This window comes from Chanodichthys erythropterus, chromosome 5 (genome assembly GCF_024489055.1).
Source record: "Chanodichthys erythropterus isolate Z2021 chromosome 5, ASM2448905v1, whole genome shotgun sequence".
NCBI classification, from domain to species: Eukaryota; Metazoa; Chordata; class Actinopteri; order Cypriniformes; family Xenocyprididae; genus Chanodichthys; species Chanodichthys erythropterus.
In genome coordinates this window covers 15,433,196-15,458,535 of record NC_090225.1, presented here as the reverse complement: position 1 = coordinate 15,458,535, position 25,340 = coordinate 15,433,196, and the positions used below count along the sequence as shown (strand labels likewise).

Genomic DNA, 25,340 nt, shown 5'->3' with positions numbered 1-25,340 from the left:
CTGCTCTGGTGTGAAGCACTGGAAAAAGATAGAAGCCACAGAAACTGTGGGGGCAATGCAATGATGTTAAAGTGTGATGAACTCTGGCCACTGTTATTAACCATGAACACTGTTCAGAACAATAAGAATAACTGGCTCCATGCTCATTAACGGAGAATGAAAGGCCTCCAATCAGAATTTATATGCCCTTTAATAACTCCCATTTATAATAAATACATACATATCTATTTATATAAGATTTTTATGTACGTTTAAAATAATTGTTTTCTATTTTAATACGTCTTAAAATGTAACTCATTCTTGTGATGGCAAAGCTAAATTCTCAGCAGCTATTGCTCAAGTCTTCAGTGTCACATGATTCTTCAGAAATGCTGATTTGCTGCTCAAGAATCATTTCTCATAATTGTCAATGTTGAAATCAGTTGTGCTGCTTAATAATTTTTGTGGAAACTGTGATACATTTTTTTCCCCAGGATTCTTTGATGAATAGAACGTTCAAAAGAACAGCATTTATTTGAAATAGAAATATTTTGTAACATTATAAATGTCTTTAATGTGACTTTTGATCAACCAAATCAATTCTTGCTGAAAAAAAAAAATCTTACTCAAAACTTTGTAATGTTTATGTAAATGAATATGTATTATTATTATATTAAATTATCATATTATATTATATTAATCTTTTTTTATAGGAGTTATTAAGGGAATTGTGACTATTAACGGCTATTTTATTGCAATATTTTATTGTGATACCCCTGAACTTGGTTTCTCTCTTTCTGTATTTCACTTCTGCTCTAGCTGTAGTTAAATCTTGCCATTATTTACTGCAGATATTTGGATAAATTTGGATTTGGATAAAAGTAACTGATAACGAATAAATGTAAAAATACATCATTTACTGCAACAGCCACTGACACAGTGACAGTATGACCAGTCTCAGTAACTTCCCTCACTGCTTAAAGTCATATCATATTCTGTTCTTAAGCAGCTTAATGTCCATTTAGTACACAAATGGGTACCAAGCTGTGTATTAGTGGCCTTTTCACTAAATAGGACTTTTGTGCTGCTTCTTTGACTGCAGTCTAAGCTGTTAAGTGACAAGAGAGATTATCTCAGTCCACAATAGAGCCAATCATTTTCCCCTAAGTATAGAGCCTAAACTCCCCTGAAAAGCATAAAGGCCCTCACATTTAAAGAGCCAGTAGAGGGACGATCCCATTCATGACTTAATAGCCAAATGAAAGTTCCTAATTCAGCAGTTAGGACTGTGGCAAGAGCTCAGCCTCAACATGTCAGTGCTGGGCTCTGGGACTGAACTGGCTTTGTTGGGCAGTAACAGTAATGGAGGGGGGTCTGAACGAGGCCTCATAATAACTTCCCGTCGTACAACTCGAAGGCTTTTCCCACGTACGAGAAAGCGGGGGGACAATGCTCCCTGCACTGTTCTCCCTGGTTCCTCTCTCTCCCCTGAGAAGAACAGGCTCCGAACCGCCCCCCTCAGCCACCCGCCCCACTGCCACTGAGCTTCGCTCCGAGCTCATCGCCGGGTCAAGGGAGCGTTTAGTTCCATGATGATGGAGCGTATAACAAGGCTCCATACAGCAGTCAGCTGATGGCTGTCATCACTGTTGGCTTGTGTGTGTCCCCGACTGTCCTCTCTTCCCTTAATTACCCATCCTCACTCTCACAGCGAGGTCCCCTCACAAATTACACCGTATTGTTGGAGGAAGATTGGCCTGTCATCATGGAGAAGGGGAGCATTTCAGCATCGCCATAATGGCCCCGATGCCCGGCAGTGGCTGTACGTAGCACACCCTCAAAAACACCACCGCCCCCCCATCGCCCTGCCTCGCCGGCCATTACCACTGGTGCCAGGTGACTCTGTGACCCAGACAGCTTTCTGCCATGTCAGCAATTCAAATGCACGGCGCCACAGTGAGGGGCTTGCTCCTGTTCTCAGACAATGGGCAGATTCGAGCTCCCCTAAAGATGAGTTAGGGCCTCTGATAATACATCTCCTCCACTTTCGCTTTTTTCCCACTGCCCCTGTGGAGCTCAAAGCAAATGAGATCCAAAATAATATGTGGGCCTGTTGTCTCTCTTGAACCAATATCTGTCCAGTCTAATCACAACTGGACGGTTATTAGGTTGTTTTGCAATGGAATGTCTGTGAAAGACCAGTTGAATTCATCAGCCACAACCATTAACATTGCAGTGTTATGCTACGTTCGCCAACGTAAGCAGTGTTGGGGAAGCTACTTAAAAACTTGGCAAGCTTCAAGCTAATCTTAATTTCAAGTAAGAGTTATCCTAGTCAGGCTACTGTTTTGAAAAAGTAGTTATCTGCACTACAAGCTACAAAAAAGTAGTTAACTAAATTGAAGATAGGCTACTTAAGAGGGTAATAGGCTATTATTACATTTAAAAATATAACTGTAGCCTAAAATAAATGATAATTTAACCAGAGTCAGAGTTTTGCTGGCACAAAAGGTTTTAAATGAATGAAGAATCTAAATCAGTATCAAACTTAAACAGGGAAATTTATACTAAATAATACAACACCCTAACTTACATAACCGAGAAGAAAACAATTACAGGGACTCGACTCGGTGAATAATTTTTGATGCGAGAGAACCAATTAACCACAATGAATCAGACTGCTAAAGATATAAAAGGACCTTTTAGGATGAACCGAATCTCTAAAATGACTCGGACGTTTCAGTGCTACAGACAGTAGCTGCATCAGAAAACTGGAAAATGCTGCCTTAGGAGGACACATTTCAAGGTAAGAAGTAGAGATGCACCGATACTAAATTTCTCCACCGATACTGATCGCCGATTATTCAGAGTGATATCTGCCAATACTGATAACGATAGTTTGGGGGTTCTGCCTTTTATACCTTCTTTTAAATGAATGATAATTTCATTATAATTAATAATAATCATTATATTTTTAATTATTATATTTTGAAAGAAATGCAAATAAAAACTTTATTCTCTCCATTTCATCAACTTGTTTCAGAGTAACTGGTGTCAGTTATAAACAAACACATTACTCAAATTAATATTAACACACATTAACATTATTACATTATTAATTCTTAACTTTCTGAATGTTATTAATTCTTATAATTAGGCTACTATGAATATTGAACATCAAACTGGTTTCTTAGCATTTTCTTTACACAAAGCCCAAATTCAGCGCATTTTCCTGCCCTCTTTTGATTGACAGGATATATTGGCCCTGACTACAGGCTGTTTTTAAAGTTTTAAAATTTTGCTTTAATTGGCCGATATATCGATGCATCACATCCGAATCCAATGTTAGCTTCACTTCCTGTTTCCTGAGATACCTTCATCTGGGCTGCGTTCAGCCCCGACAAAACGTTGCAAAATGTTTTTTAAATGGAAACGGTGGTGCGTTGAACGCAAGCGTTGCAACTATGGCAGCTGAGAAGGTGTGTACTTTTTGAAGAATTTTCAGAGCCTGATGAAATTGGTATAAATACATGTTTAAAGGGATAGTTCACCCAAAAATTAAAATTTGGTGTTTATCTGCTTACCCTCAGGGCATCCAAGATGTAGGTGACTTTGTTTCTTTAGTAGAAAAACAAATGATGATTTTTAACTCCAACCGTTGCCATCTGTCAGTCATATAATGCATGTCAATGGCAACACAATCTATAAGAGTCAAAAAAACATGCACAGACAAATCCAAATTAAACCCTGCGGCTCGTGACGACACATTGACACATTGTCCTAAGACACGAAACGATCGGTTTGTGTGAGAAACCGAACTGTATTTATATTTTTTTACCTCTAAAACACCACTATTTCCAACTGCCTTGCACATCTGGTTAGTGAGGTCTGATCGCGCTCTGTCAACGGAAGTGATGTCTCGGACTCATTGAAGTATAAGCGCGAGAGATCATTTCCGTCATCAGAACGCATTTTCAGACCAAGTCACCTACATCTTGGATACCCTGGGGATAAGCAGATAAACACCAAATTTTCATTTTTGGGTGAACTATCCCTTTAATACAGCAAAATACACTCGATGTTACAGTCACTGCCCTTGCCGTCCAGAATAAAAGAGAACATCCCAATCGAGTGAAGGGATTTGTGGAAACTGTGGATCCTAATTATTGTGATCCAACATTGAGTTTGCTGTTCAGTTTGTGTGTAAATGTACGTTTTTGACTAACATTTTCCACTTTTGATGTCATTTCTAGTTCGAAATTGCTAATGTGGTAATTAAATATTTATTTTGTTCTCACCAAAGCTCGCGCTATTTTGCTGTAGATCATTAAACTGTTACTCTGCCTCAGAAATCTGTCCGAAGTTTCGTGAGGCGCCTTCGTGCACAAACGCTGCCTTACAAATTGCCTGATAAGCCAGCATTTGATGGAGAGGACTGTTTAGGACGAACCGATTCACAAAAATGAATCGGATTCGATAGTGATACATTGCGAGAGAGAGAGAAAGAGGTGAGCGCGTTTGATTATTCCATCATTCATGGCATTAAAAACAGCGATATGTCGTTTAAAAAAGTAGCTTTGCTGTTTATTGGTTTTGAAAACAACAGTCACGCTACTGAATTAATACTTTTAGTTAGTGCTCTCACTGGGTATGTGGTATGGTAGGCTATAGTTTTATTCTGACCGCAGTGCTTGAAGTAGAAAAGTTACATGAGTGTCATTTTCAAGGGCAGATATTGGTAACACTTTATTTTAATGTGTCCTTGTTACACATGTTGCATGTATTTACTATAGTAATAACCATAAATTAGGCATAATTACATGCAACTAACCCTAAACCAAACCCTAATCCTAAGTACATGTACTTAATAGGCTATTACTCACACTTTTACACATTAAAATAAAGTGTAACCCAGATATTAATTTATTTTATTCTGCTGCTTAGTCTTGGTCTGTGTTGTCAGTTAATCTTAGCTAGACACTCATAGTAGCTGGATGAAGGTCTGTCTTTTTTTGAGTTCACCCACTGCATGATTTGGAATGAAAATCAAATGTGACTTTATTGCAGAGACACCACGACCCATTCATCATAATAATGTTTTATATTGTCGTCAGTCTGTCACGGAGGTCTGAGGGAAAGGCTTGTAATTCCTGCTCTTTTAAGATGCAGTTTAAACTCATATGTATTTATATATACCGCAAGGGTTTCAAATTATGCAAATTAGGCTACTGTTTATCGATTTAATTAAGAGGGTCTTTTTGTCCACCTTAACATTTTTGGATGTGGAAGTTAAATTTGAGAATTAAAGTAAATGAAAAGGAAGAAGTTTTATCAATTATAACCACTTTGACATAAAGTTGACTAATAAGTAAAGGCAACTATCAGTCATAATTTAGTAACAAATAAAACTAAGAATTCATTTTTTGATCTTACATTACAACTCCCCAGTTGGCAATTTCAGTGGTAAGTGAAAATAAATGTCATTTGCCATAGAATACTGCTGTTAGGCTCTACTGTATATATTTATAACATTTTTTGTAAGCTCTGATACTTACCCATTATTATATATATATATATATATATATATATATATATATATATATATATATATATATATATATATATATATATATATAATATACATTATTATTATATACAGAGACAGTGTTATAATATTCAAAGATCTTCTACTTTGGCTTTCTTTTATGTTTTGTTCATTAGTAAAAATTTGAAGATAATCTGTATTATATTGAGAGGATGGATGTTGAAACTAATTCATTGCATAACTAATTTTTCCACAGGCTCATAGCATAAAGAGATTAAGAAGGTGTTGCTCTAATGAATTGAGATAGCCCTCCATCACATGAGGCATATCTAGCAAATGGCAGTTGTGTATAAAAAACAAACACGTTGTAAATGGTAATTGTATGGCCCGAGGTCCATGAGCCAAACATTACACCGATTTCCTCACTATTACCAGACAGTCTGCCAAATGAGTTATTTCTAATTACTCACATCTGCCTAGCAAATGTGGAAATATACTGCGGCCTTGGCTGACACTGAAGACAGTACTTATCAATTTACCACAGAACAAAGCTTGCATATTTCCATTGCGTTCTTTAACTTGGTTGTAAAGAAAATATGGAAATAATGACTCTTTTTGGGTTGCATGTCCTCTACAATACTTATGACCCAATGAAATTACAAAATATTTTCAAAACAAAAGACCCCAACAATTATTTAGTTGACAAGATCACCGCATAACTACAGGATCTGTTATGCTATTGATAAAACGTATTCACAGTAATCTACATTGTGTGAATTGTGTAAAACAAACAAATAAATAAATGACTGAGATCACATTTGGTATTTATTACAATGAGAAACCTGAGATGGAGACCACAGATGCTAAATAACTCATCCAGCATTTTGGCCACATCCTTGAGAGAATGCATAACTTACTGTGTTTTCACACTTGATTCATTTTAGGGGTCTGAGAGCTGAGAGCACATGAATTTTGACAAAAGTGTAGAAAAAAGCGAAACAAACACTTTTAAAGCGACCTGAACTGAGACCATCATTTATTTTTATCAAGGTCATTAATAACGGAATATGTTTAATTAATCTCATTGATCTCAATGTGTTGTGTTAACCTTGACTACCCAAACAGCCCTCAAATATACAATTTATTCATCATCAATATTACATGACAATAATATTCAGTTGAATGCAGAATGTAGTTTACTGTCAAGGCCAATGTCAGTGTGAATGTCAAGAGCACTTTATGTATCCTTTAAGGGGGCTGAGTTTGGTTCCTTTAAACAGGAATAACAGGCTTTCTATTTTACGTGTTGCGTGTTTTTAAATCTTTTTTCAGCTGTTCAAAAAGTTCAGTAAAAACATATCATCATCTGCCAAGAGCCCATTTGTTGACAGTTTATCAGTCATCATATGCAGCATATCAAACTTCATTACCATTAAATGTGTGAATAATCAGTTTAGGAAAATGTGACATTTATGTACAGGCCATGTGATTTAGGTCACACATCACATGGTACGTCTTGCACAATCTGGCCCTTAGGATGTATGTACACACATGCTGTATTTCATGCAAAATTCAGTCATTTACAGTGTTAATTAGAGAAGCATAAGCTTAATAATGTTGTTACATTTTTTTTTTTTTTTCTGTTTCAGTTATGCCATCCTTGGACCATGAACTCCACATGCCTAGAATTTATGAAATGTTTACTATTAAAAGATTCAAAGTCCCTAAATAGATTCAAAAATGTATAACTACTCCTTTGAGCCAAATTAATCCATATAAATATATCAATTTCAATATGGGACCACAGTCAAATAGTCGTTTTGGTGGTTTTCCCCCCATATAATTTAAATTGCTGCAAGCTGCAGCACTTGGAAAATGTTCGAGCCCACAATGCAGTTTTCTGCGCATAAATCACACCATAATACTGCCTTTAAATAGTTACAGACAGATAATTTATTCTTGGCACACACTGGACTCCATACCTATGCCAGTGTGAGTGTGTCACGCTTAGTTGCCAGCAGTCATTATTTGCTGACAGTTCACGAGTCACTTTGCTCTTTATTGTTCCCTTTCATGATTTTAAAACACTAGTTTTACACCACTCTCACGGCACGGCGATTATTCTCAGGTGAACACGGCAGGTGAAGATACTGTTAAAAGTGGTTGGAAAAGAGGACTCTGGCTGTGACAAAATCACTAGTTTAACACTGAAATGTACTAACCAACCGTCAAGACTGTATGATTGTTTGCCAGACAAGATGCAGATAGGGCAGAGTCCAAACAAATAGCTCCATTCTGATCAGCAGCTCAACTTCATTTAGTTGCTTTTTAGTATAAGCACTCTACACATTATTCATCACAACAGCTTGATCGTGACAAAACAGTTTTCTACTAATTGTGGCTATTTGTTTAAATATCACCCCGTGTGATTTATGCTCAGGCTGGCTCTGAGTATTCTGATAATTACTCTAAACATAACAGAAATCAAAATCCAACTGCGATCCCCTGCCTGCGATTCACCAAGAATGGCCTTATCCAAACTGAGCTGGCACTCATTTTCTCCACGGTTTAAATGAAAGCACGCATGGTTTAGATTAAAGCATTGTGCCCCAGCTATTCGCTAAGAGCCGAACGCTAATGAAAACCAACTCTGCTCTTTTATAATTCATTTGTACCATTAGCATATTAGCTTCAGTGTAATGACAGGATGTCATTAAAGGATTTGGTCTATGACTAATGACAATATTTGTGTTCTGAAGTAGGTCAAACAAAGTAGCCAATTACTGTTCTTCCCATTACGATGATGAAAGCTAGAGATTAGCCGTGCTTAGTTTTGGATAAATTGTTTACTAATAAATATAAGTTTTTTTTTGAGTCCCTCTTCCAAACAATGAAACAAACAGATTTAGCTAATTTAATGGTTTTTAACCCCATTTAATGATAATATTGTGATTATGAAAGAAGAAGAAGAATGTTATGTCAGTGTATTCACAAGAATATTATATATACAATAAAAATGAAATGTATATAATAAAACGTGCCGATGTGCGTATTTGTTTTCTAAACTATTTATGGATATTATTTCTGGATACAGTTTTTCTTTATATCAATTTTTCAGTTTATATGAATGTTTAGTTTTTGTCATTTGTATTTACAAATAAAGAGTGCTATTTTTTCATCATCGGTTGGGGTGCTTCCTTTCTGAGTAAATTCCACCACCCGTTTCTGCAATACAAGTAGATGTACATGTCCTCTGGGTGGCAGCATGTTTCGAAAGCAGTCTTCCCTTTAAATGCAAGGGAAAGCTGACACACATGGATTCAATATAGGCAAACCTTCATACAGTAGAAGTAGACGACATGGAGCCATCCTTCGTTCAGAGGAGGAAGTTAGTGGTGTTCATGTCTGCTACTGTTTTTCATTTGCAGTCACAAAACAACTTCCCTTTTCACAAACACAAAGGTGTACCAGCGTGATTTGTAAAGATTTTCAGATAGTAACAGATGTCTGATTATTCAAAGCTATATTACTCTTTCATTTTGCTTTTCAGAATCAGAGACATTATTTGTTGTTAATGTTAGTATAAATCTGCCTTCCTTGAGTACAAATGAGCATATTCGGGCCGGTAGCCCCGTTCTTACCTAAACTAAAACATTATACATTTTATCTTCTGATTAAAATATGGTTGTTTTTCATTTAACATTTTTCTTTAATGAACAAGAAACATTTACAACATATATATATATATATATATATATATATATATATTGAAACTATAGCTACTGTGTTCACTGCAGCTTTAAATTCATTAACACGCTTTTGTTTATAATTTTCAGTATATTACATTTATATCTTTATTGTAGAGGCTTGATGTGATATTCATTTTAAGGGAAAAAATGTGGCTACAATTGTAACTACATTTTGTCCTATTGAAAAATGAATCAGTAACACTTGAAGCCTTTTTATATAATGCATTATAAAAGTATTTGCAATGCATTTGTTATGCCTTGTAATGCACCTTATAATGCATTGTATGGTCTCATGAATAATTGTAACAGTTATTATACATTATAATACTTCTCTATTCATTGTTACACCTTCAGAAAGTATAATGCATTAAAACATGACCAATTTCAGACCACTCAAGGAATATGCAAATATTATAATGCGTTTTAACTTTGGTTACTATTTATGAAAAGATATAATGCACATGATGAATACCTTTATAATGCATTATACATAAAGACATTAGATAAAGTGTTACCAAAATATCTAAAATCAGACATCACCAATATTTTTTATAGGTAAAATAAAATGTTACTAATGAGGATGTCAGTGATCTAGTCAGAAAAAAATTACTTTTGTCAGTTGCTAAATGATGAACTGCATCGTCATCTGCTGGACTGAAAATTAGGGGTTCTAAATGTCATAAATGCTGAGTAATCAAACATGATCAAATCTGGCTGGAATTACGTCTTTTAGAACTAGAGAGCATGAACCAATATCATTTTCAGCCACTTAGCTCTTAATGTACCCAACGTATATTTGGCTTTGACAGTTCAATACAACCTGTGGTTTCACAGATTTACAGTGACATGTCAAAATAGTCATCCAAATTAATTGGCTAGATGCTAAACAGAGGCAGAAAGAATAATTTGGGTGACACATCGACTCCTAAAGTGAGGCGAGCAATTTTGCTAGGGTTACATCCATGAAGGAATGTAGGTAACTTGTCTCAGACCAATGCCACAGACTGCTCTTTGACTAACTAAAACAAATAGTGTTCAACTGCTAATGTGGAGCCAGAACAAATAAATAAATCAGCTTGTTTTCACTGTGCTTAGTCCACAGATTTAGTGAAAATTAAAAATTGACTTTGCATATATTTGGTGCCGGCCAAGCTTAAAATGAGGGTTTACAGAATATGAAAAGGAATACCATAATTGTAAACACGCCGAGTACGTTTAGCCCTCCATAATTTAAATATGTCTACTTTTCTTTGACACCTACAGCAACTAAATATGTATTTTTGCCATACTGCCGTTAATTCTGCTTTATTTGAACATCCACAATGATGGTAAAAGCAATCACAGTGTCTATGTCATATGAAATGTATAGTTTGGGCATGTAGCGTTCTATAGGCAGCAGTGACCACGGGCAGTGTTTCACACAGAACTCGTGTTTCGCTGTTAGCCGCAGTCACTGAGCAGCGCAGAGTTCTGGAACATTCCTGGAGAGACTCAAAGAAGAACATACACAGTGGGAGTTTGGACCCAGCCCAAGAAAAATAAATCCAGGTTTACATTTTATGAGTAAATGAGATCATATCTAGTGGGCCCTTGAAAGTTATGAGACAAAAATGCATGTCTGTGCTGCTGTTAGATCAAGATATTTCATTTAGATTTGATAACTCATCATGTCTACACAAGGCATATGGTTTGTGTGGGTGTTTGAGCTATAGAAATATGGCAGTGATGATGTTGCTGACATCTGTGGTTAGGGGTTGTGCGCAGTCGTGTCGATTAATAAATCAGTTAAAGCTCTTAGTACTAAATTTGTTGATTTAGGCACTTCTAAAGAGAGCTGTGTAAACACACGCATTTTCTAAATAGCAATATACCAGATCATCAACCCAGCTATTTTATTAAAAAAACATTTTGCTAATGTTACCATTAAGTTATGAAACATTATTTCTAAATGTTCTCTGAACGTCCTTTTTTTTTTTTTTAATATACTTTTTTCTTGGTCATTCTATTGTTAAGGAAATATTCCATTTTCTCATTTTGCAAACAATGTTACTTTTAAATGTTTTCTGAACATTCACATTGATTTTGTGGTTGGAAACCCAATAGCTGTGACAACTCTTGACTATGCCACCAACTGTTATAAACCAATACAGGTTTATGCAACAGCGAGTACACATTTCTGAAACTTGGATTTACAGTAGGCCAAGTATGCATATGTAAGGTCTGCAATGTTTCTCACGTGTTCATTACTTTTTGACCTTTATAAGAGATACCTAAAAATGAAATTTCAGTGGGCAAGACTGTCATAATGAGACACATTCATGTTTTATTGATCATAAGATGCTGCAGATTTTTTCTAAGTTTTGTTTGCTCTTCTATGTTCTTTACTCTCCTGAAATGTTTCTATATACAAACCCTGATTACCTTGGCAACAAGAGAAGGTGCTTGATCAAGCACGAGGTCCACATAACTGGCCCCAATAAATACTTTGTAGCACTTAATTTAGTTCCATGCCGTGGGCCATTTGCTCCTACAGTCCATCTCTCAGCAACCGTGCGGCTGATGGAGAGAAAAGGCACAGCAGTGTCAATTTAATTAAATCCAGCTTGGCTGGGTGTGGCTGTTCATCAACCACGTGTAGCACATTTCTGACAGGACCAGAAATTACTATTGATGCCCACAATGTTATTTTTCTTAAGTTCCTGAGTTTATTCTATTAAAAGATAAATTAGTGGACTGCCGATGTGCAACAGAAGGCAAATCTGGGAACCCTATAGTATTAAATAAAACCAAATAGACAATCATTTATTATTGTTTTCAGTTTATTATGTATTTATTTATATGCAATCAAATATTTTAAAGAACAATGCAGGAGAATTTACACTCATTGACAACAACAGAGGTTATGGGGCTTTTGGTTAAGGCCTTTTGATTTTAAAATAAAAAATGTAAAAAAGAAGTCAAATGATTGCTGTCATAATTAGCAGACTATACTTGACTAAAGAGATTTTTAGTTGCTCACTTCAGAACACACTAAAAAAAAAATATTTTTCTTATAAAGTTTTAGCGTGATGACTGTTTAGGTTGTTTTCTTTATGATATCTGATAACCCTCATGACCTTAAAATAATAACCCTCATAACCTTAAAAAAATGCCGCAACAACAGCATATAAAAGCATTCTGCATGAAAATACCAGAAATTAAAGAAATGACAAAAACTTACAATTTTGACATGGTGTGTTATTACAGCATTTAATAAATTTCTAATTGATTATTTAATTGCACCGTTTTATAAAACTGGAATGTTTATATTCCACAGTGTTGTAGACCTGAGCTAAAGGAAAACAGCATTTGTGCGTTTTTATGCTTTAATAAATTTCAAATTAAAAATCATATCCTTAATGTTTCTTGTCCAGGTCAGTGGTGTGTTTTGCACCATGAATATTTTGAATGGAAATTCTCTCCAATCAAATAATCTGTTGTTTAAAATGAAAAGCATGACAGACATTCAGTCGATTTATGCATGAATATTGTCCTCAGGTTCCTCTAAGTCATGCTTATGTTTTCCTTCTGTGCTATTTCCTGTAGTTTGTACAGCATAAGTCTGGTTCATAAAGTTACCAAATAAGCAAACATGTTCTATTTAGTCATGGTTTGTGAGGAAAGCATATATATACTGTCACAAAACACATTCATTTAGAACAACAAATAGAAGAACATGCAACATCATAATAGTCCACAAGACATGTCACTCCAAAGATAATGCCATAATTTGTATTCATTAACCAAGCAGGTTTGATCATTCCCGTTCCGCTTTTTAACCACTTGAGTATTATGGCTGTGAAACAAGCATCAAAGCGCTGTATGGGGCCCCACAGGCTTCGGCTGTATTAAAATCACAATCTGTCTAATTACAGGTATGCACAGTCAGAGTGGTGAGAAAAGGAGAATGTTTTTTACAGAGATGCCTTGAAGGCTTTGTTAATACACTGACTGGAATAAATTCCTCATGCGAGGAACTCAGGTGCCACACATTTCCTACTGAGAGCCTTTTGAAACAGCCTGCCAGGTGAGAGTGAGACTGTGACTCAAGTTGTCTCCACTCGAGCCGTGAGTAAACATCATCTCGCACTTGATCCTGCAGTAAGCCCAGTAATGAGGCCAAGCACTTGGCATTAAGATCACAAAGCGCTCGTCTGCCCTCAGTCTCACGCCGCACAGTCAGACGCTCTTTGCTGCTGCACAGATTTTTGACTCAGTTCCGTGGGAGATGAGAGCGTCTGCACGGGTGCCATTAGTCACCATGGGATAGCAATCGCATTTACAAAAGGGGCTTTCTGAACAAACATGATGCTGTGCGGCCTATCACGCAGTAGCTTTTCAAACGTGAGTGAATCAACTCAATGCAATGTCTCAGAGGCCTTTCGTTGAGCTAGTGGCCATTTATTAGTTGCAGTTGTTTACCCTGCCACCAATGTGGTACAAAATATTAAAAGTAGGCTAAGTAAAAAAATATCCATGGAATACATTAAAGGGTTAGTTCACCCAAAAATGAAAATTCTGTCATTAATTACTCACCCTCATGATGTTCCACACTCGTAAGACGGGTGTCTTCGACTTCAAAGCTTTACAAATCTTTTGTTTTGAATCAGTGGTTCAGAGCGTGTATCAAACTTCCATTTGAAACCATTGAAATTTCGAAACATTTCGAAATACTTGTGACGTAACGAAGCCTCGCTTACTGAAATCATGTGACTTTGGCAGTTTGATACACGCTCCAAACCACTGATTCAAAATAAAAGATTTGTGAAGCTTCATGAAGCAGTGTTTTGAAATCGCCCATCACTAAATATTGTTGAATAAAGTGGTTATTTTGTTTTTTTTTGGCACACAAAAAGTATTCTCGCCACTTCATAACATTAAGGTTGAACCACTGTAGTCACATGAACTATTTTAAACACGTCTTTAGTACCTTTCTGGGCATTGAAAGTTTTAATTATCTTGCTGGCAATGCAGGCATCACTGAGCCATCGGATCTTATCAAAAATATCTTAATTTGTGTTCTAAAGATGAACGAAGGTCTCCACGGGTGTGGAACGACATGAGGGTGAGTAATTAATGACAGAATTTTCATTTTTGGGTGAACTAACCCTTTAAAATGCTTCATAAACCTGAACCTGGTCATGAAATGTTTTGCAATTCATCACAATAGCAAAATTCACAATGAGTTTTAGGTATTTGTTTTCTTTTGTAATTAATATAAATCTTCTGCATGCAGTTTCAGGCCACAAACAAAAGACGTCCATCTTCCACTTCAACAGCACGTGCTTGTCTACTTTATAGCTAGTTAGCTTACTTAGTTAACTATTACAATATAGTTTTCACATAAATTGATGAACATTACACAGATAGCTAGATATAATCTTGTGGATGTGCGTCGTGTACCGCGTGACTATAGGCTTGTGTTTTTATTTGATGCTTGGGAAAAGAGCACCACTTGGGTGGTTGGAGCCCTGGCAGAATCCCGAAGTCTAAGTAACCTTTAGTCCTTAATCCTCAACCCAAACCTGACCCTGTACTGCATTTACTCGCATCTAGTTGTCGGACGTCTGTCTCAAACATCTTTAAACCAAAACATTTAGGGTTTTTGTGTTGGATAAAAACGGTACAAATTTTACGTTATTCCTAATTAGTCGTGTCCTTATTAAGTCATATGTAATGTAGGCTACATTAAATATTCGTTAGGCTATTTTTATAAAGAGTTATTTATTTTTTTAATGTGTTTTCGACTGTAATCCGCAATAACTCGTTGAATTGAGAAGCCGCCTCGAAGACTCCGATTCCCTTCTGCCTTTCAGTCATATATATTACAAACTTCGACAACATAGGCTACTGTAGTTCAGATAACTGCGAATGATTATCAGTTTTCAATTATGCTGAACTTTCGACTCTTATGTTTAAAGGTGTGTTTAGCTTTCTTTATCATATTAAAGATTACATAATAGCAGTGTTCGACAAAAAGTGCAGAAATTACAGATTTAAAATGCCAAATCATTTTAATAAGCAGCTTTGTCGCAGTTGTAGCCTGTAGTGTTTGTTTCAATGAAATATTTGGCCTAATTACCTGGAGAAAGAATATTAACAACAATAAAAGTAGGCTAATAATAATCATAAACAATACACATTTTATATAGGCCCATACATAAAAATAAAGCAATCCTAGTCCAAAGTCAGTTTGTTGCTGAACTTTGATCTTCTTTTATTACAGGTAACATTGTTTGGTCTTCACATCTCTATGTAAAACAGCTTTCAAATGTTGTTGTGATAGTCACTGTATCAGAACCACAATGCTGAGGTGAGTTATGATGAGCTTCAGTGTTACATATAGATATTTTTATATGTTTTCAAGAAAGTATGTTTCTATTTTTTTTTGTATTTTGAAGTAGAGCTTGTTTTGTTTCCCACATTAAAGGTTTTCTGTTCTAATCTGCTTATCAGTGCTGCTGTTCAGCACTTCAGCCAAGCCATACGGGCCCAGGGTATGTTTAACTTTTAATATGGACACTCTTAATTTACAGCAAAATATTTTGACTGTCTTATGTTACAAAAGAAAAAAACAAACAAAGGCTATAGTCGCTTTTAATTACAACTGTTTTTACAAGGTCTGCCCTGACCCTTCTTGCCATTTTGAGCAAGAAGAAAATGATGGAAAGAATTTAACAGTAATTTTAATGTCTTTTCTTATATATCAAACTGTGACTACTGACATATAGGCAGGACTTTTTCACCTCTTTATTTTATTATTTTAAACATATTTAATATTTTTGGCTTGTTGCTTTTACAGGAAAAAGTGTTTGGCAAAGCAGTTCAGGACACAGTGTAAGTACTTGTCTTGCCTTCTGCACACAAGGATCGTATACATATAAAGTTTAAAATTTTAGCTTGGGGTACAATTCTCACTATTACCTATTGCTTATTAGTATGCATATTTTTAGGATATTGGCTGTTTATTAGTACTTATAAAGCACATATGAATGCCTTATTCTGCATGACCATATTCTACATCCCCCATAATATTACCTAAAATTAACAACTACCTTACTAATTAATAGTGAGAATTGGACCCTATAGTGTGAAATTTGTAAAACATTTATATATATATATATATATTTCAATGCAACCAAATATTCACAAATATATGAAATAATATTTATTTTCCATTGTAGTTTTGATCATCCCAATGGGAAGATGATGCATGGAATTAAAGAGGTGGAGCCACCACAGGACATGGATATTACAGATTTTGACATCGATCCTAACATGTTGATTTGGAAAGCTGTAAAAGAAGTAATTCAGCAGAAATACAACAGACCTGAAGAGGATAAAGATGCTCTCTACCATTCCTTTAGTATAAAACATCCAGCTGACCCAAAACAGCATGAAAACTACTTTCAGCCACTGGGACACGATCAGGTACAGAAGTATGACAAACCAGAAGAAGACAGGGACGATCTATACCACGGCATGTTTGGTGTAGCTGCTGAACCAATGAGAGGAGAGAAGGATGTAATTGGAGGTAATGCCAGGCCCATCTACTCAAGTCCTGAAGAGGACAAAGATGACCTGTACCACGCAGATCTCAAAGGACATCAGTCTGACCAGAAGGCGATGAATATATTCCCCATTCGCCCCAAAAGAGTGCACACAGAGCCAGAGGTAGACCTGGATGACCTTTATCATAAGCAATGATAAAATAAGTCTTGTTGTGTCTAAAGAACTGCTGGATGTTAATTCATTATGTGCAGTTTTAAATAAATGATCTCTATTGTTAAAATCATAAAATGTGTCTTAGCATGATTTTTTCAGCAATACCAGGATGACTGTGACCATAACTAGTAAGCTATATGGGTGACTTACTGTTTGAATCATTTTGTAAATAAGTAAATGAAGTACATTTTTATACAATCATAATAAAATTGAAAAAAAAAAAAAAAAAAAGCATTTATTAAGGCAAAGTATTGATTCACAGAACAATAGGCAACATAATGAAATGCTGCCAGGTGAGGACTGAGCTACACCTGTCGCACAAAAGTAGTAAAACATAAAATAGGTAAATAAAAAAAAAAAAAAAATCAAATCTTGCTCAAACAGAGCTGATTTTCAGTTCATGAAACTTTATTTTTTAATCAAGAAAAGTGGATACAGTTAAGAATTTTCAAATAGTTTTACCGTATGAATTGTTCAATTTTTCTCTTTTTATTAGAGAAATTGTCTTGTTACTTATTATATTAACATCACATTATTACAGAAAATATGAACAGAAAAAATTAACTGAGTAACCTTTTCAAAATCTAAAATGAAGGCACTAAATTAATAACATACATACATTTTTATACAATAAGTAATAACATATACAATAGTTTTATATCAGTTACATAAAGATATTTTATATGTGCATTATCTATAGTATTTTTGGTCTAATCACTTTGGTAATGAAAAACTGTACCAAACAGCTCCTCTTTCAACATTGTTCATCAGGCGGAATGACACCTTTCTTGATGATAAGATTTCCATACAGTGCAGTCTCCCTGTCAGAGAGATTTAAGGATTATTTTTCTTAAATAAAAAATAGCTAAACATATCATCATAAATAAAAATGCTCACCCAGTTGCCACTACAGCAAATGCCTTCTTGGCACGCTCATAAAATGCAAACCGCTCAACAAAGTTGATGTTACCCTGAAAAAAGCATGTTAATTTTTAAGACTGTTTGTTAGAGTATGGTTTATATATATATATATATATATATATATATATATATATATATATATATATATATATATATATATATATATATATATATATAATGTGTGTGTGTGTCTATAAATTTGATATCCTGGACAAATGATTTGTATTCCCTTTGTAAGCCTAGCTTGGTCAAATATAATTTCAGTTGTGATGAATAGTCCTTGTCATATGAGTTATGACCTTTTATGTATATAATAGCTTACATCTGATCCTGCTTGTTTCAGGAGGGCAGAGTACCGGTCCCATACCAGCACTTTCAGCCCCTTTAATTTGTCACTCTGCACAAGGTCCATGACAGCTGCCTAACAAATCAGACCATATTCAGTTACAGACACAACCTACAATTATGAAAAGTTACATACATGAACAGGGTTTAACTTTGTGGTTTAGCCATATAAAAAATGAAAGATGCCAGAGAACGTTATCACCCACTGAATCCTCGTAGGTATCAAGAGGAAAAAGCCTCAGTATTGCCTTCAGAAGTTCTGGTATACCTACACCTTAAAGAATAAATCAGACCATACACTTGAATGCCTCGCACAGCAGTGTCACAGTTTGACATTTTTGTATGTTCAACTAATGCATATTTTGGGGTCAGCAGATATCTAAAAATACAAAATGGTAAACATAATTTACAAAATAATTATTACTTATGTAAAACCATAATACTGTAAATTAATATGAGATCTCTTTCAAACAGTATAAGAGAGGTGTTAAATCATTAGATTTTTTTTTTTAACGAAAGTACATCTACAAATTTCGAAAGTAGAAGCTACATTTTTGTTAAGGTAACTTTGTAGGACACATACCATCCGCTCTTATCTCCACTGGACCACATTTGCAAATAGATGTGGATGGAAAATTTGCATCTGCAAGAACTAAAAAAGTGACAGGCTACATGACAATCCACACATGACGTTCATTTCTTATAAAAGTATTGTTGCAATGACATCTCGTCTGTGCTCATTAGACAAACCAGATCCACTCAAAGCTGCAGACGGACATTAAACCGACGCTTTTCAACATCAGCGGGAGTCGAAAGAGTGGATATGTGCTTTAGCTTAGACATCATAAAAATGTGACATTTTTATGAGAGACAGCCTACAAAGTTTTCTGAGTGACATTTTGATGATCGAAATGAAAGCGCGTGTTGCGTGGTGAGCACTGCCAAATATCACTTCCCGTTTTACTGTTCGAACAAGGATTTATCCATGGCGTTTTAAAATCGCATCTAACTTAAAATAAACCAAGGACATACTATAATGATACAAGCAGGTATATCGTCTTAGATTCATTCATAAACGTGTAATGCAAGAGCTTTGGTTTGGCTTGACGTTTGCAAGAGAGACGCCGCATGTGATCCGATCTCATTAGACTTACCTAGTTCATCTCCATGACCCATTTGCGCCAAAACATACAATAACTCAGGCGTAAGTATTGATGGAATTCCTTTTAGTATAACCATTTCAAAGCGGTGACAGAACACAAGCGAGTTTGCGGGGAGTCATGTGACCCTTTAATGTATTTCAATTGGTTACACGAAATAATAGCCTAGCTAGCCTACGTTTCTAACGCAACCTACGTTTCGAATAGCTACGTAATTTGCGTTCCTTTGCATACCAATGACAGTAGTCTGTTTTTAATTCATCTGTGTTCAAGACTGGTCATGTTTGAATCTGTATCAGAATGAGAAGGCATATTCATTGTTTTTGCATACATTTGTTTGTGAACTTGTGTTAGAGTCATGCCTCCTTACATTTTCAGAATGTTGCAGGGTGCAAATAGCCTAATAAAAATTGCATTAAGCTGTCAGAGAGCGCTAAATTTACACTGGAGAACAGAAATATCCTTTCTGTGAGGAGGACGAGGTAACATCATCCACTCTGGTCGGTAGTATAGCCTACAAACTGTGTGTTTTATTCATTTAGTATACATTTAAAAAAATATATTTGGCCTAAAATGGCCTAACATCAGTGGCAGTGGCGCTCATCGTAATATAGATCTTTAAATTAGCAGGACTTAGCAACAGGTGTTTTCAAATTCATTATTTCAGTTTTTCCATGCACGTCTCTGTTGTAATCTTACTCAAAATGCGAACCAGTTAATTACGCTGCAAACTTGATGTGAAACTTCAGTTAGAGTAAAATGTTGAGGAAAAATCCATCAAATCATCTTCAGTGTGACTGAACTCACAACACTCATGACGCAATATACATTTTACGCGTGAAATTGTAATATATTATTTCTCTTGACCCCATATATGGCCTATGTTCTGAAGTTAAATTCCTACAAGGTCCAATGCTAAATATTAAGTATTATAGGCCCCATGTCTAATCAAATGTTATTGTTGGTAAATGGAAATTTTATGATACACAAGGCTGGAGAGCATTTTTCCATAGCTGGGACATTTATTTGAAGAAAAAAAAGAAAAAAAAAACATTAGCAAGCTAATTGAACTTAAACTCGGCGTCCAAATGAAGAACGACACCTAGACGTGCAGCTGCTACTGATGAAGAACCGCCGGTGATGTGGTTGTAATTCAGAGAAATTTGCTCCAAAAGAGGTGTGTGGAGGCTTTGCAGCTGCTAAATGTAGAGTGAAAGTGGAAAGATGGAAGACTGATGGAAGAAAAGACATTCGGAGGAGCCAAGACTGTCTGATCAGTTCAAAGCTCCTTTCTTTTACCGAGGAACCATGCTGCTCCCTCTTTGGTTCTGCTTTTTTAAATGAGTTTATCACGCTATGAGGAGCTGCCTTTGCCAAAATGTAACGTTTTGCCTCTTTTGTCTGCGCTGAGCGCCTCAATTCGGTCTACATTTATTATTTTGACCTTTCGTTAGCAGGGGATAGACTTCAAAGTGGAACCTCTCTTTTGCTGTCTTTAAGGAGACCTTTGTGCTGTTGCGGTGTGTGGAGAGAAAGTTTTTTTCTTCTCTTTTAAAAGTTTTGTTCCAGGGGCTGAGAAGAAAGCTGGACTCTGAGGGAATATTGAATGAAAATTAAAATCAATTAGGCTATGGACTTTTGAGAGTGTTTGGAACGACGCCGTGCGGAAAAAAAAGCCAAGATTTTCAAGTGAGAAAATGCCCTTAGTTGATGTGCAATTGAGATGAATAGACTCGTCCTATAATTACATTTGCTGTGGTCCTTCTGGACGCTGTATTTCACATAAAATGGTCAGTGTTTAATGCGTAAAAGTGGGTTGCAAGTTCTCTGGTGATCTTTAACCTGACAGGTGATGATTAAGCGACATTAGAAACTTTAGAGTAATTCATCAATAATTAGAAAGTTTGAGCGGTTTGGTTTAAAGCAGCGACATTTCATAAACTGCATTTAGGTTCACGGAAAACGAAAACAAAAAGCAAATAATTAAGATAATCTTCAAAAACAGGAAAAAACGCATATTAATAAGATGAAAAATACTAGTTATTTATAAACCATCGTCCTAAAAATTTTTCAATTTCCACACATTGGACATAGTGATATAGGCTAGGATGACCTGATTACTGAGAATACGTTTAGGAAAAAAGGCGTTTTTGTTAAGAATAATAAGTTAATCGTGTTGTTTGTCAATAAATCAATTTCAATGTGCCTACCGCACAAAACCTGACTTGCGCTATTAAAAACTATAATTCGCGTCCCTCAAAATCTTATTTTGCACTACCTCATATTAGACAACTTAATATTATATTGTAATAAAAGAATTTTAGATTATTAGCAAATATAAAAATTTAAAGAATAACCTACCACAACAAAATACTACTAAAGCGACTTTATTTCTCTCACTAGATGCGCTGCACGAGTGACTGAAAATACACCCACAGCACCACCTTGAGTGTACAAAGTGTAATTGCGCGGTCTCTATTGAATGAATGAGCCAAAGAATGGCCAGATACAGCATGCAGTCAAATCAGAGGATTTTTGCAAAATCTTACATAGAGTTGTACAGTAATTACAAACAGTTTAAGAAGGCTATAGCAATGGCATTTTCTCGTTTGAACTGTTCAAATGTTTATTACAATGCATTATTTAGTGTTTCAATCACACAGAAGTTAATGTACTGGATCCATCGATGGTGTATCAGCAAAGATTTCAAAGTGATAATATAATAAAATGTGAAACTTCAGGTATACACATCTGACAGCCCAATTACATAAATCTGGATGTTTTTTTTTTTTCATAAACACTAAATAGGAAATTAAGGCAAAGTAGAGTACTTTAATATCAACATTAGATCACAAACTAAACATCACCATATTTTTCCACCGGAATTTTAATTGTCCTGGAAAGCAGCCTTTCTTTTCTCGACAAAGGCAGTCATGCCCTCTTTTCTGTCCTCCTGAAAACGAGAACACAGCAAGTTCAAGAAAGAAGAAATCATTTTGCTTGAAAGGAAATGAATAAATGGAAGAAAAGTGGCCGCACCGTAGCAAAGGTTGCATGGAACAATCTTTTCTCAAGTCGACTGCCCTCGGCTAAAGTCAGTTCGAAGGCTGTAAGTAAAGTTCAAATAAAGATTCTAAAAGGCTGCAGAGGACTTTATGCATTTTTTTAATCATTTTTGAATGCATGAACCTAATGTTGAAAGCCTTACTCATGTAATATGAGCAGAATAAATTTGAGCAACAAAAAATATCTTCTATCTCGAATGAATCCCTTACCTGCATTAACAGCTTCCTTCGCCATGGCTGACACAAGTTTGGAATTGCCAGCTATTTTCTCTCCACATTTGATCGCTTCTGAAACCAGCTGATCCACAGGAAATACTTTACTTACCAGACCTATAAAGATGAATACATTAGTCCTTAAACTGTGAGAAGAAAGAAGCTGTAGTGCAACTGTATGTTTGCAAGACAAACCAGACTGTTTGGCCTCCTGAGCTGAGATTCGGTCTCCTGTGAGAACCATCTCCATCGCAAGGGATTTTCCCACTGCTCTTGTAAGCCTCTGAGTGCCACCAGCACCTGGAGCCAAAGAAATCATGTCAGCTACCTTTTTTAAAAAAAACATTGCCATTTATAATTATTGTACAATAATCAAAAAACTGATGCTTTGTTGTACCAGGAATGGTCCCGAGCAAGATTTCTGGCTGTCCGAACTGTGCCTTTTCCCCAGCATAGATTATGTCACACATCATGGCAAACTCGCATCCTCCACCAAGCTGGACAGGACAAACACTTCATGTTCATGCTTGAGTGGGAATTAAGGTTTAAACAGGCTTTCTAATGACTAACTGAAATCATTTACCTACCGCAAACCCATTGACAGCAGCAATAACAGGCTTTTTGACTGTTGATACCCGGTTCCAATGTGCCAAGAAGTTTCCACCATAGCACTCTTGAAAGGTTCGATTCTGCATCTCTTTAATATCAGCTCCAGCTATCAAAGCAAAAGTGTCAATACAATTTACAACGACCAGTCCAAAGGAATTCAATATAACACACAACCAGTTTTATTGACAGTTTCACACCTGCAAAGGCTTTTTCACTCCCTGTGACGACAATTGCTCCCACTTCTCTGTCATCCTCGAATGCATCAAGGGCTTTGCCCACCTCCATCATAAGCCCATCACAAAGAGCATTCAGGGCCTTTGGTCTATTCAGTTGGATGAAACCGACATTCTTCTTTTCACCTTTTTTGTCAACCAGTATATACTGATACTGGCCACCTGCAAAAGAGATGAGGATAGGGGACAAATTTACTCAATCCAATTTTTTAATGACTAAAAACATAATTGATTTGTCAGATACATCACCTCTTTATTATATTAATATTCCTATTCTTATTTTTAAATATGTTTGGATTGTAAACAAGCACACAGAAGGTTAGCTGCAGAGGCCACAGTGTTTCCATTATAAAGCTGCAGGTACAACAACACTTTCAGCAGTCAGTCACAGAACCAGAACAGGCAAATGACGCAAGTTTCCAAACAAAGCTAAACTCGAGAGTGAAATGGAAAAGGAAGCCATTACTTTTAAGCAGACATGGTTCCTATTACCTGAACTGCATTGCCTTGTTGCGGCTAATGCAGAGGGTAGCAGTTTACTGTTTTTGAGAAGTAACCCTGTGGATCTGCAGAGCAGCGCCATGGTTGTGCGAGGTCAACGGTGACACTGCGACGCTGAAGCGTTGATTGGCTGTCAATGCTGACGTCACAGCGTAATCAGGATGCCAGATATTGTGTTAGAAAATCCCTCTTCCGTTAGCATTTGACAACTGCTATATAATAAGGTTTGTTTGATTTTCTCGTAATCACCTCAAATGGGAATTTAACTTTTCTTAGTGTTGAGCCACACAAATATGTACAAACACACGTGTTTTTCTTTTTATTCCCTGTTTAATACTTGGATTCTTTTTAAAACAAGGATTCGATGGAAAAGTAATGGCAACAACGTATGGCACGTTTTTGCGCGTATAGCTCCATCTATTGGTCACTTACTGGCCACCATTGTGCAAATCTATCGTTTGTATTGCCAGTTGATGTTTGGCTTACATTAAGAGGAATGATCTGAGGGTAATGCTAATTATCGTTTTTAAAAAACGTTATACTTATTACAGTAAAGAATTTGTATTAATGATATTAATACTTGATATATTTCTTTCTCCAATAGAAGAAACTAGCCAACAGAGGGCGCTTTATTCTTGTAACATACAATATTTCAGGGTTTGATGCTGTTTACTGACTTCAGTTTTGTTTGAAAGGGCAAACTGCCAAGAGCTTACTTAGGACACATTAAATGATTTCAAAGTCTGTAAGGATTGATTTATTGGTCTGTAAATCAGTTAGAAAAGCAATGAAACTCATGAAGGTTACAAAATTCATGAAATAAAACCAAAACACAATAATGTACTCACGTATCAACCATTTATCCAGTAGTATTAATCATTTTGAGGTGTGCCTTTAGGTATTTGTAATGCATATATTTATCCACACAGGGTGTAGGTGTAACATATGGCAGCACATTTACAGGGTATTCTAGAGAGCAAACATGTAATACCTTGGCAAATTTTAAGTTTTATTGTTTGTTTTATTTCATTTATTTCAATTACAACACTTGCTTTAACCACACACGAAAAAAAGGTGCATTGCATTACATTACAATTTAGTCTGTTGGTTTAAGTCATTAGTAAAAATTCAATTTTAGATCCCAAACACCAATGCTGTATTTCCATAGGCACATTTCTGATAAATACCAAGTTTTGAAAGCACACTAAACCAACTCTTCAGGTCTTGATTTAACTCATGAAAATGATTGTACAACT

General features: G+C 35.8%; 3 protein-coding genes across 3 annotated transcripts; 1 reads left to right on the top strand and 2 right to left on the bottom strand.

Annotated features, from left to right (window-relative positions):
• The first annotated feature begins 15,539 nt into the window (after positions 1-15,539).
• si:ch211-217g15.3 (uncharacterized protein LOC368914 homolog) lies at positions 15,540-17,169 on the top strand. Its single transcript, XM_067385257.1, has 4 exons — positions 15,540-15,625; positions 15,743-15,809; positions 16,115-16,149; positions 16,497-17,169. The coding sequence occupies exons 1-4, from the start codon at positions 15,618-15,620 to the stop codon at positions 17,017-17,019; spliced, it is 633 nt and encodes a 210-aa protein (XP_067241358.1). The 5' UTR covers positions 15,540-15,617; the 3' UTR covers positions 17,020-17,169.
• Positions 17,170-17,360: 191 nt separating this feature from the next.
• fuom (fucose mutarotase) lies at positions 17,361-19,596 on the bottom strand. Its single transcript, XM_067385256.1, has 6 exons — positions 19,458-19,596; positions 18,887-18,955; positions 18,510-18,577; positions 18,281-18,379; positions 17,935-18,008; positions 17,361-17,858 (listed from the first exon to the last, which is right to left on the bottom strand). The coding sequence occupies exons 1-6, from the start codon at positions 19,540-19,542 to the stop codon at positions 17,792-17,794; spliced, it is 462 nt and encodes a 153-aa protein (XP_067241357.1). The 5' UTR covers positions 19,543-19,596; the 3' UTR covers positions 17,361-17,791.
• Positions 19,597-21,864: 2,268 nt separating this feature from the next.
• echs1 (enoyl CoA hydratase, short chain, 1, mitochondrial) lies at positions 21,865-24,209 on the bottom strand. The gene is made up of 8 exons (XM_067385255.1): positions 24,076-24,209; positions 23,548-23,745; positions 23,329-23,456; positions 23,139-23,238; positions 22,937-23,041; positions 22,739-22,858; positions 22,503-22,570; positions 21,865-22,416 (listed from the first exon to the last, which is right to left on the bottom strand). The coding sequence occupies exons 1-8, from the start codon at positions 24,164-24,166 to the stop codon at positions 22,351-22,353; spliced, it is 876 nt and encodes a 291-aa protein (XP_067241356.1). The 5' UTR covers positions 24,167-24,209; the 3' UTR covers positions 21,865-22,350.
• Between the last annotated feature and the right edge of the window lie 1,131 nt (positions 24,210-25,340).

What these genes read in the sequence shown, in the direction of transcription:
- si:ch211-217g15.3 (XM_067385257.1), top strand. An exon ending in CCAAGCCATACGGGCCCAGG is followed by an intron (nt 15,810 to 16,114) that starts GTATGTTTAACT and finishes TTGCTTTTACAG; the next exon opens with GAAAAAGTGTTTGGCAAAGC. An exon ending in AAAGCAGTTCAGGACACAGT is followed by an intron (nt 16,150 to 16,496) that starts GTAAGTACTTGT and finishes TTTCCATTGTAG; the next exon opens with TTTTGATCATCCCAATGGGA.
- fuom (XM_067385256.1), bottom strand. Translation starts at nt 19,542, where the DNA reads ATGGTTATACTAAAAGGAATTCCATCAATACTTACGCCTGAGTTATTG. An exon ending in GGGTCATGGAGATGAACTAG is followed by an intron (nt 18,956 to 19,457) that starts GTAAGTCTAATG and finishes TCACTTTTTTAG; the next exon opens with TTCTTGCAGATGCAAATTTT. An exon ending in TGAAACAAGCAGGATCAGAT is followed by an intron (nt 18,009 to 18,280) that starts GTAAGCTATTAT and finishes TGCTTTTTTCAG; the next exon opens with GGTAACATCAACTTTGTTGA.
- echs1 (XM_067385255.1), bottom strand. Translation starts at nt 24,166, where the DNA reads ATGGCGCTGCTCTGCAGATCCACAGGGTTACTTCTCAAAAACAGTAAA. An exon ending in AACAAGGCAATGCAGTTCAG is followed by an intron (nt 23,746 to 24,075) that starts GTAATAGGAACC and finishes TCTCTTTTGCAG; the next exon opens with GTGGCCAGTATCAGTATATA. An exon ending in CTTGCTCGGGACCATTCCTG is followed by an intron (nt 23,042 to 23,138) that starts GTACAACAAAGC and finishes CTTTGGCTCCAG; the next exon opens with GTGCTGGTGGCACTCAGAGG.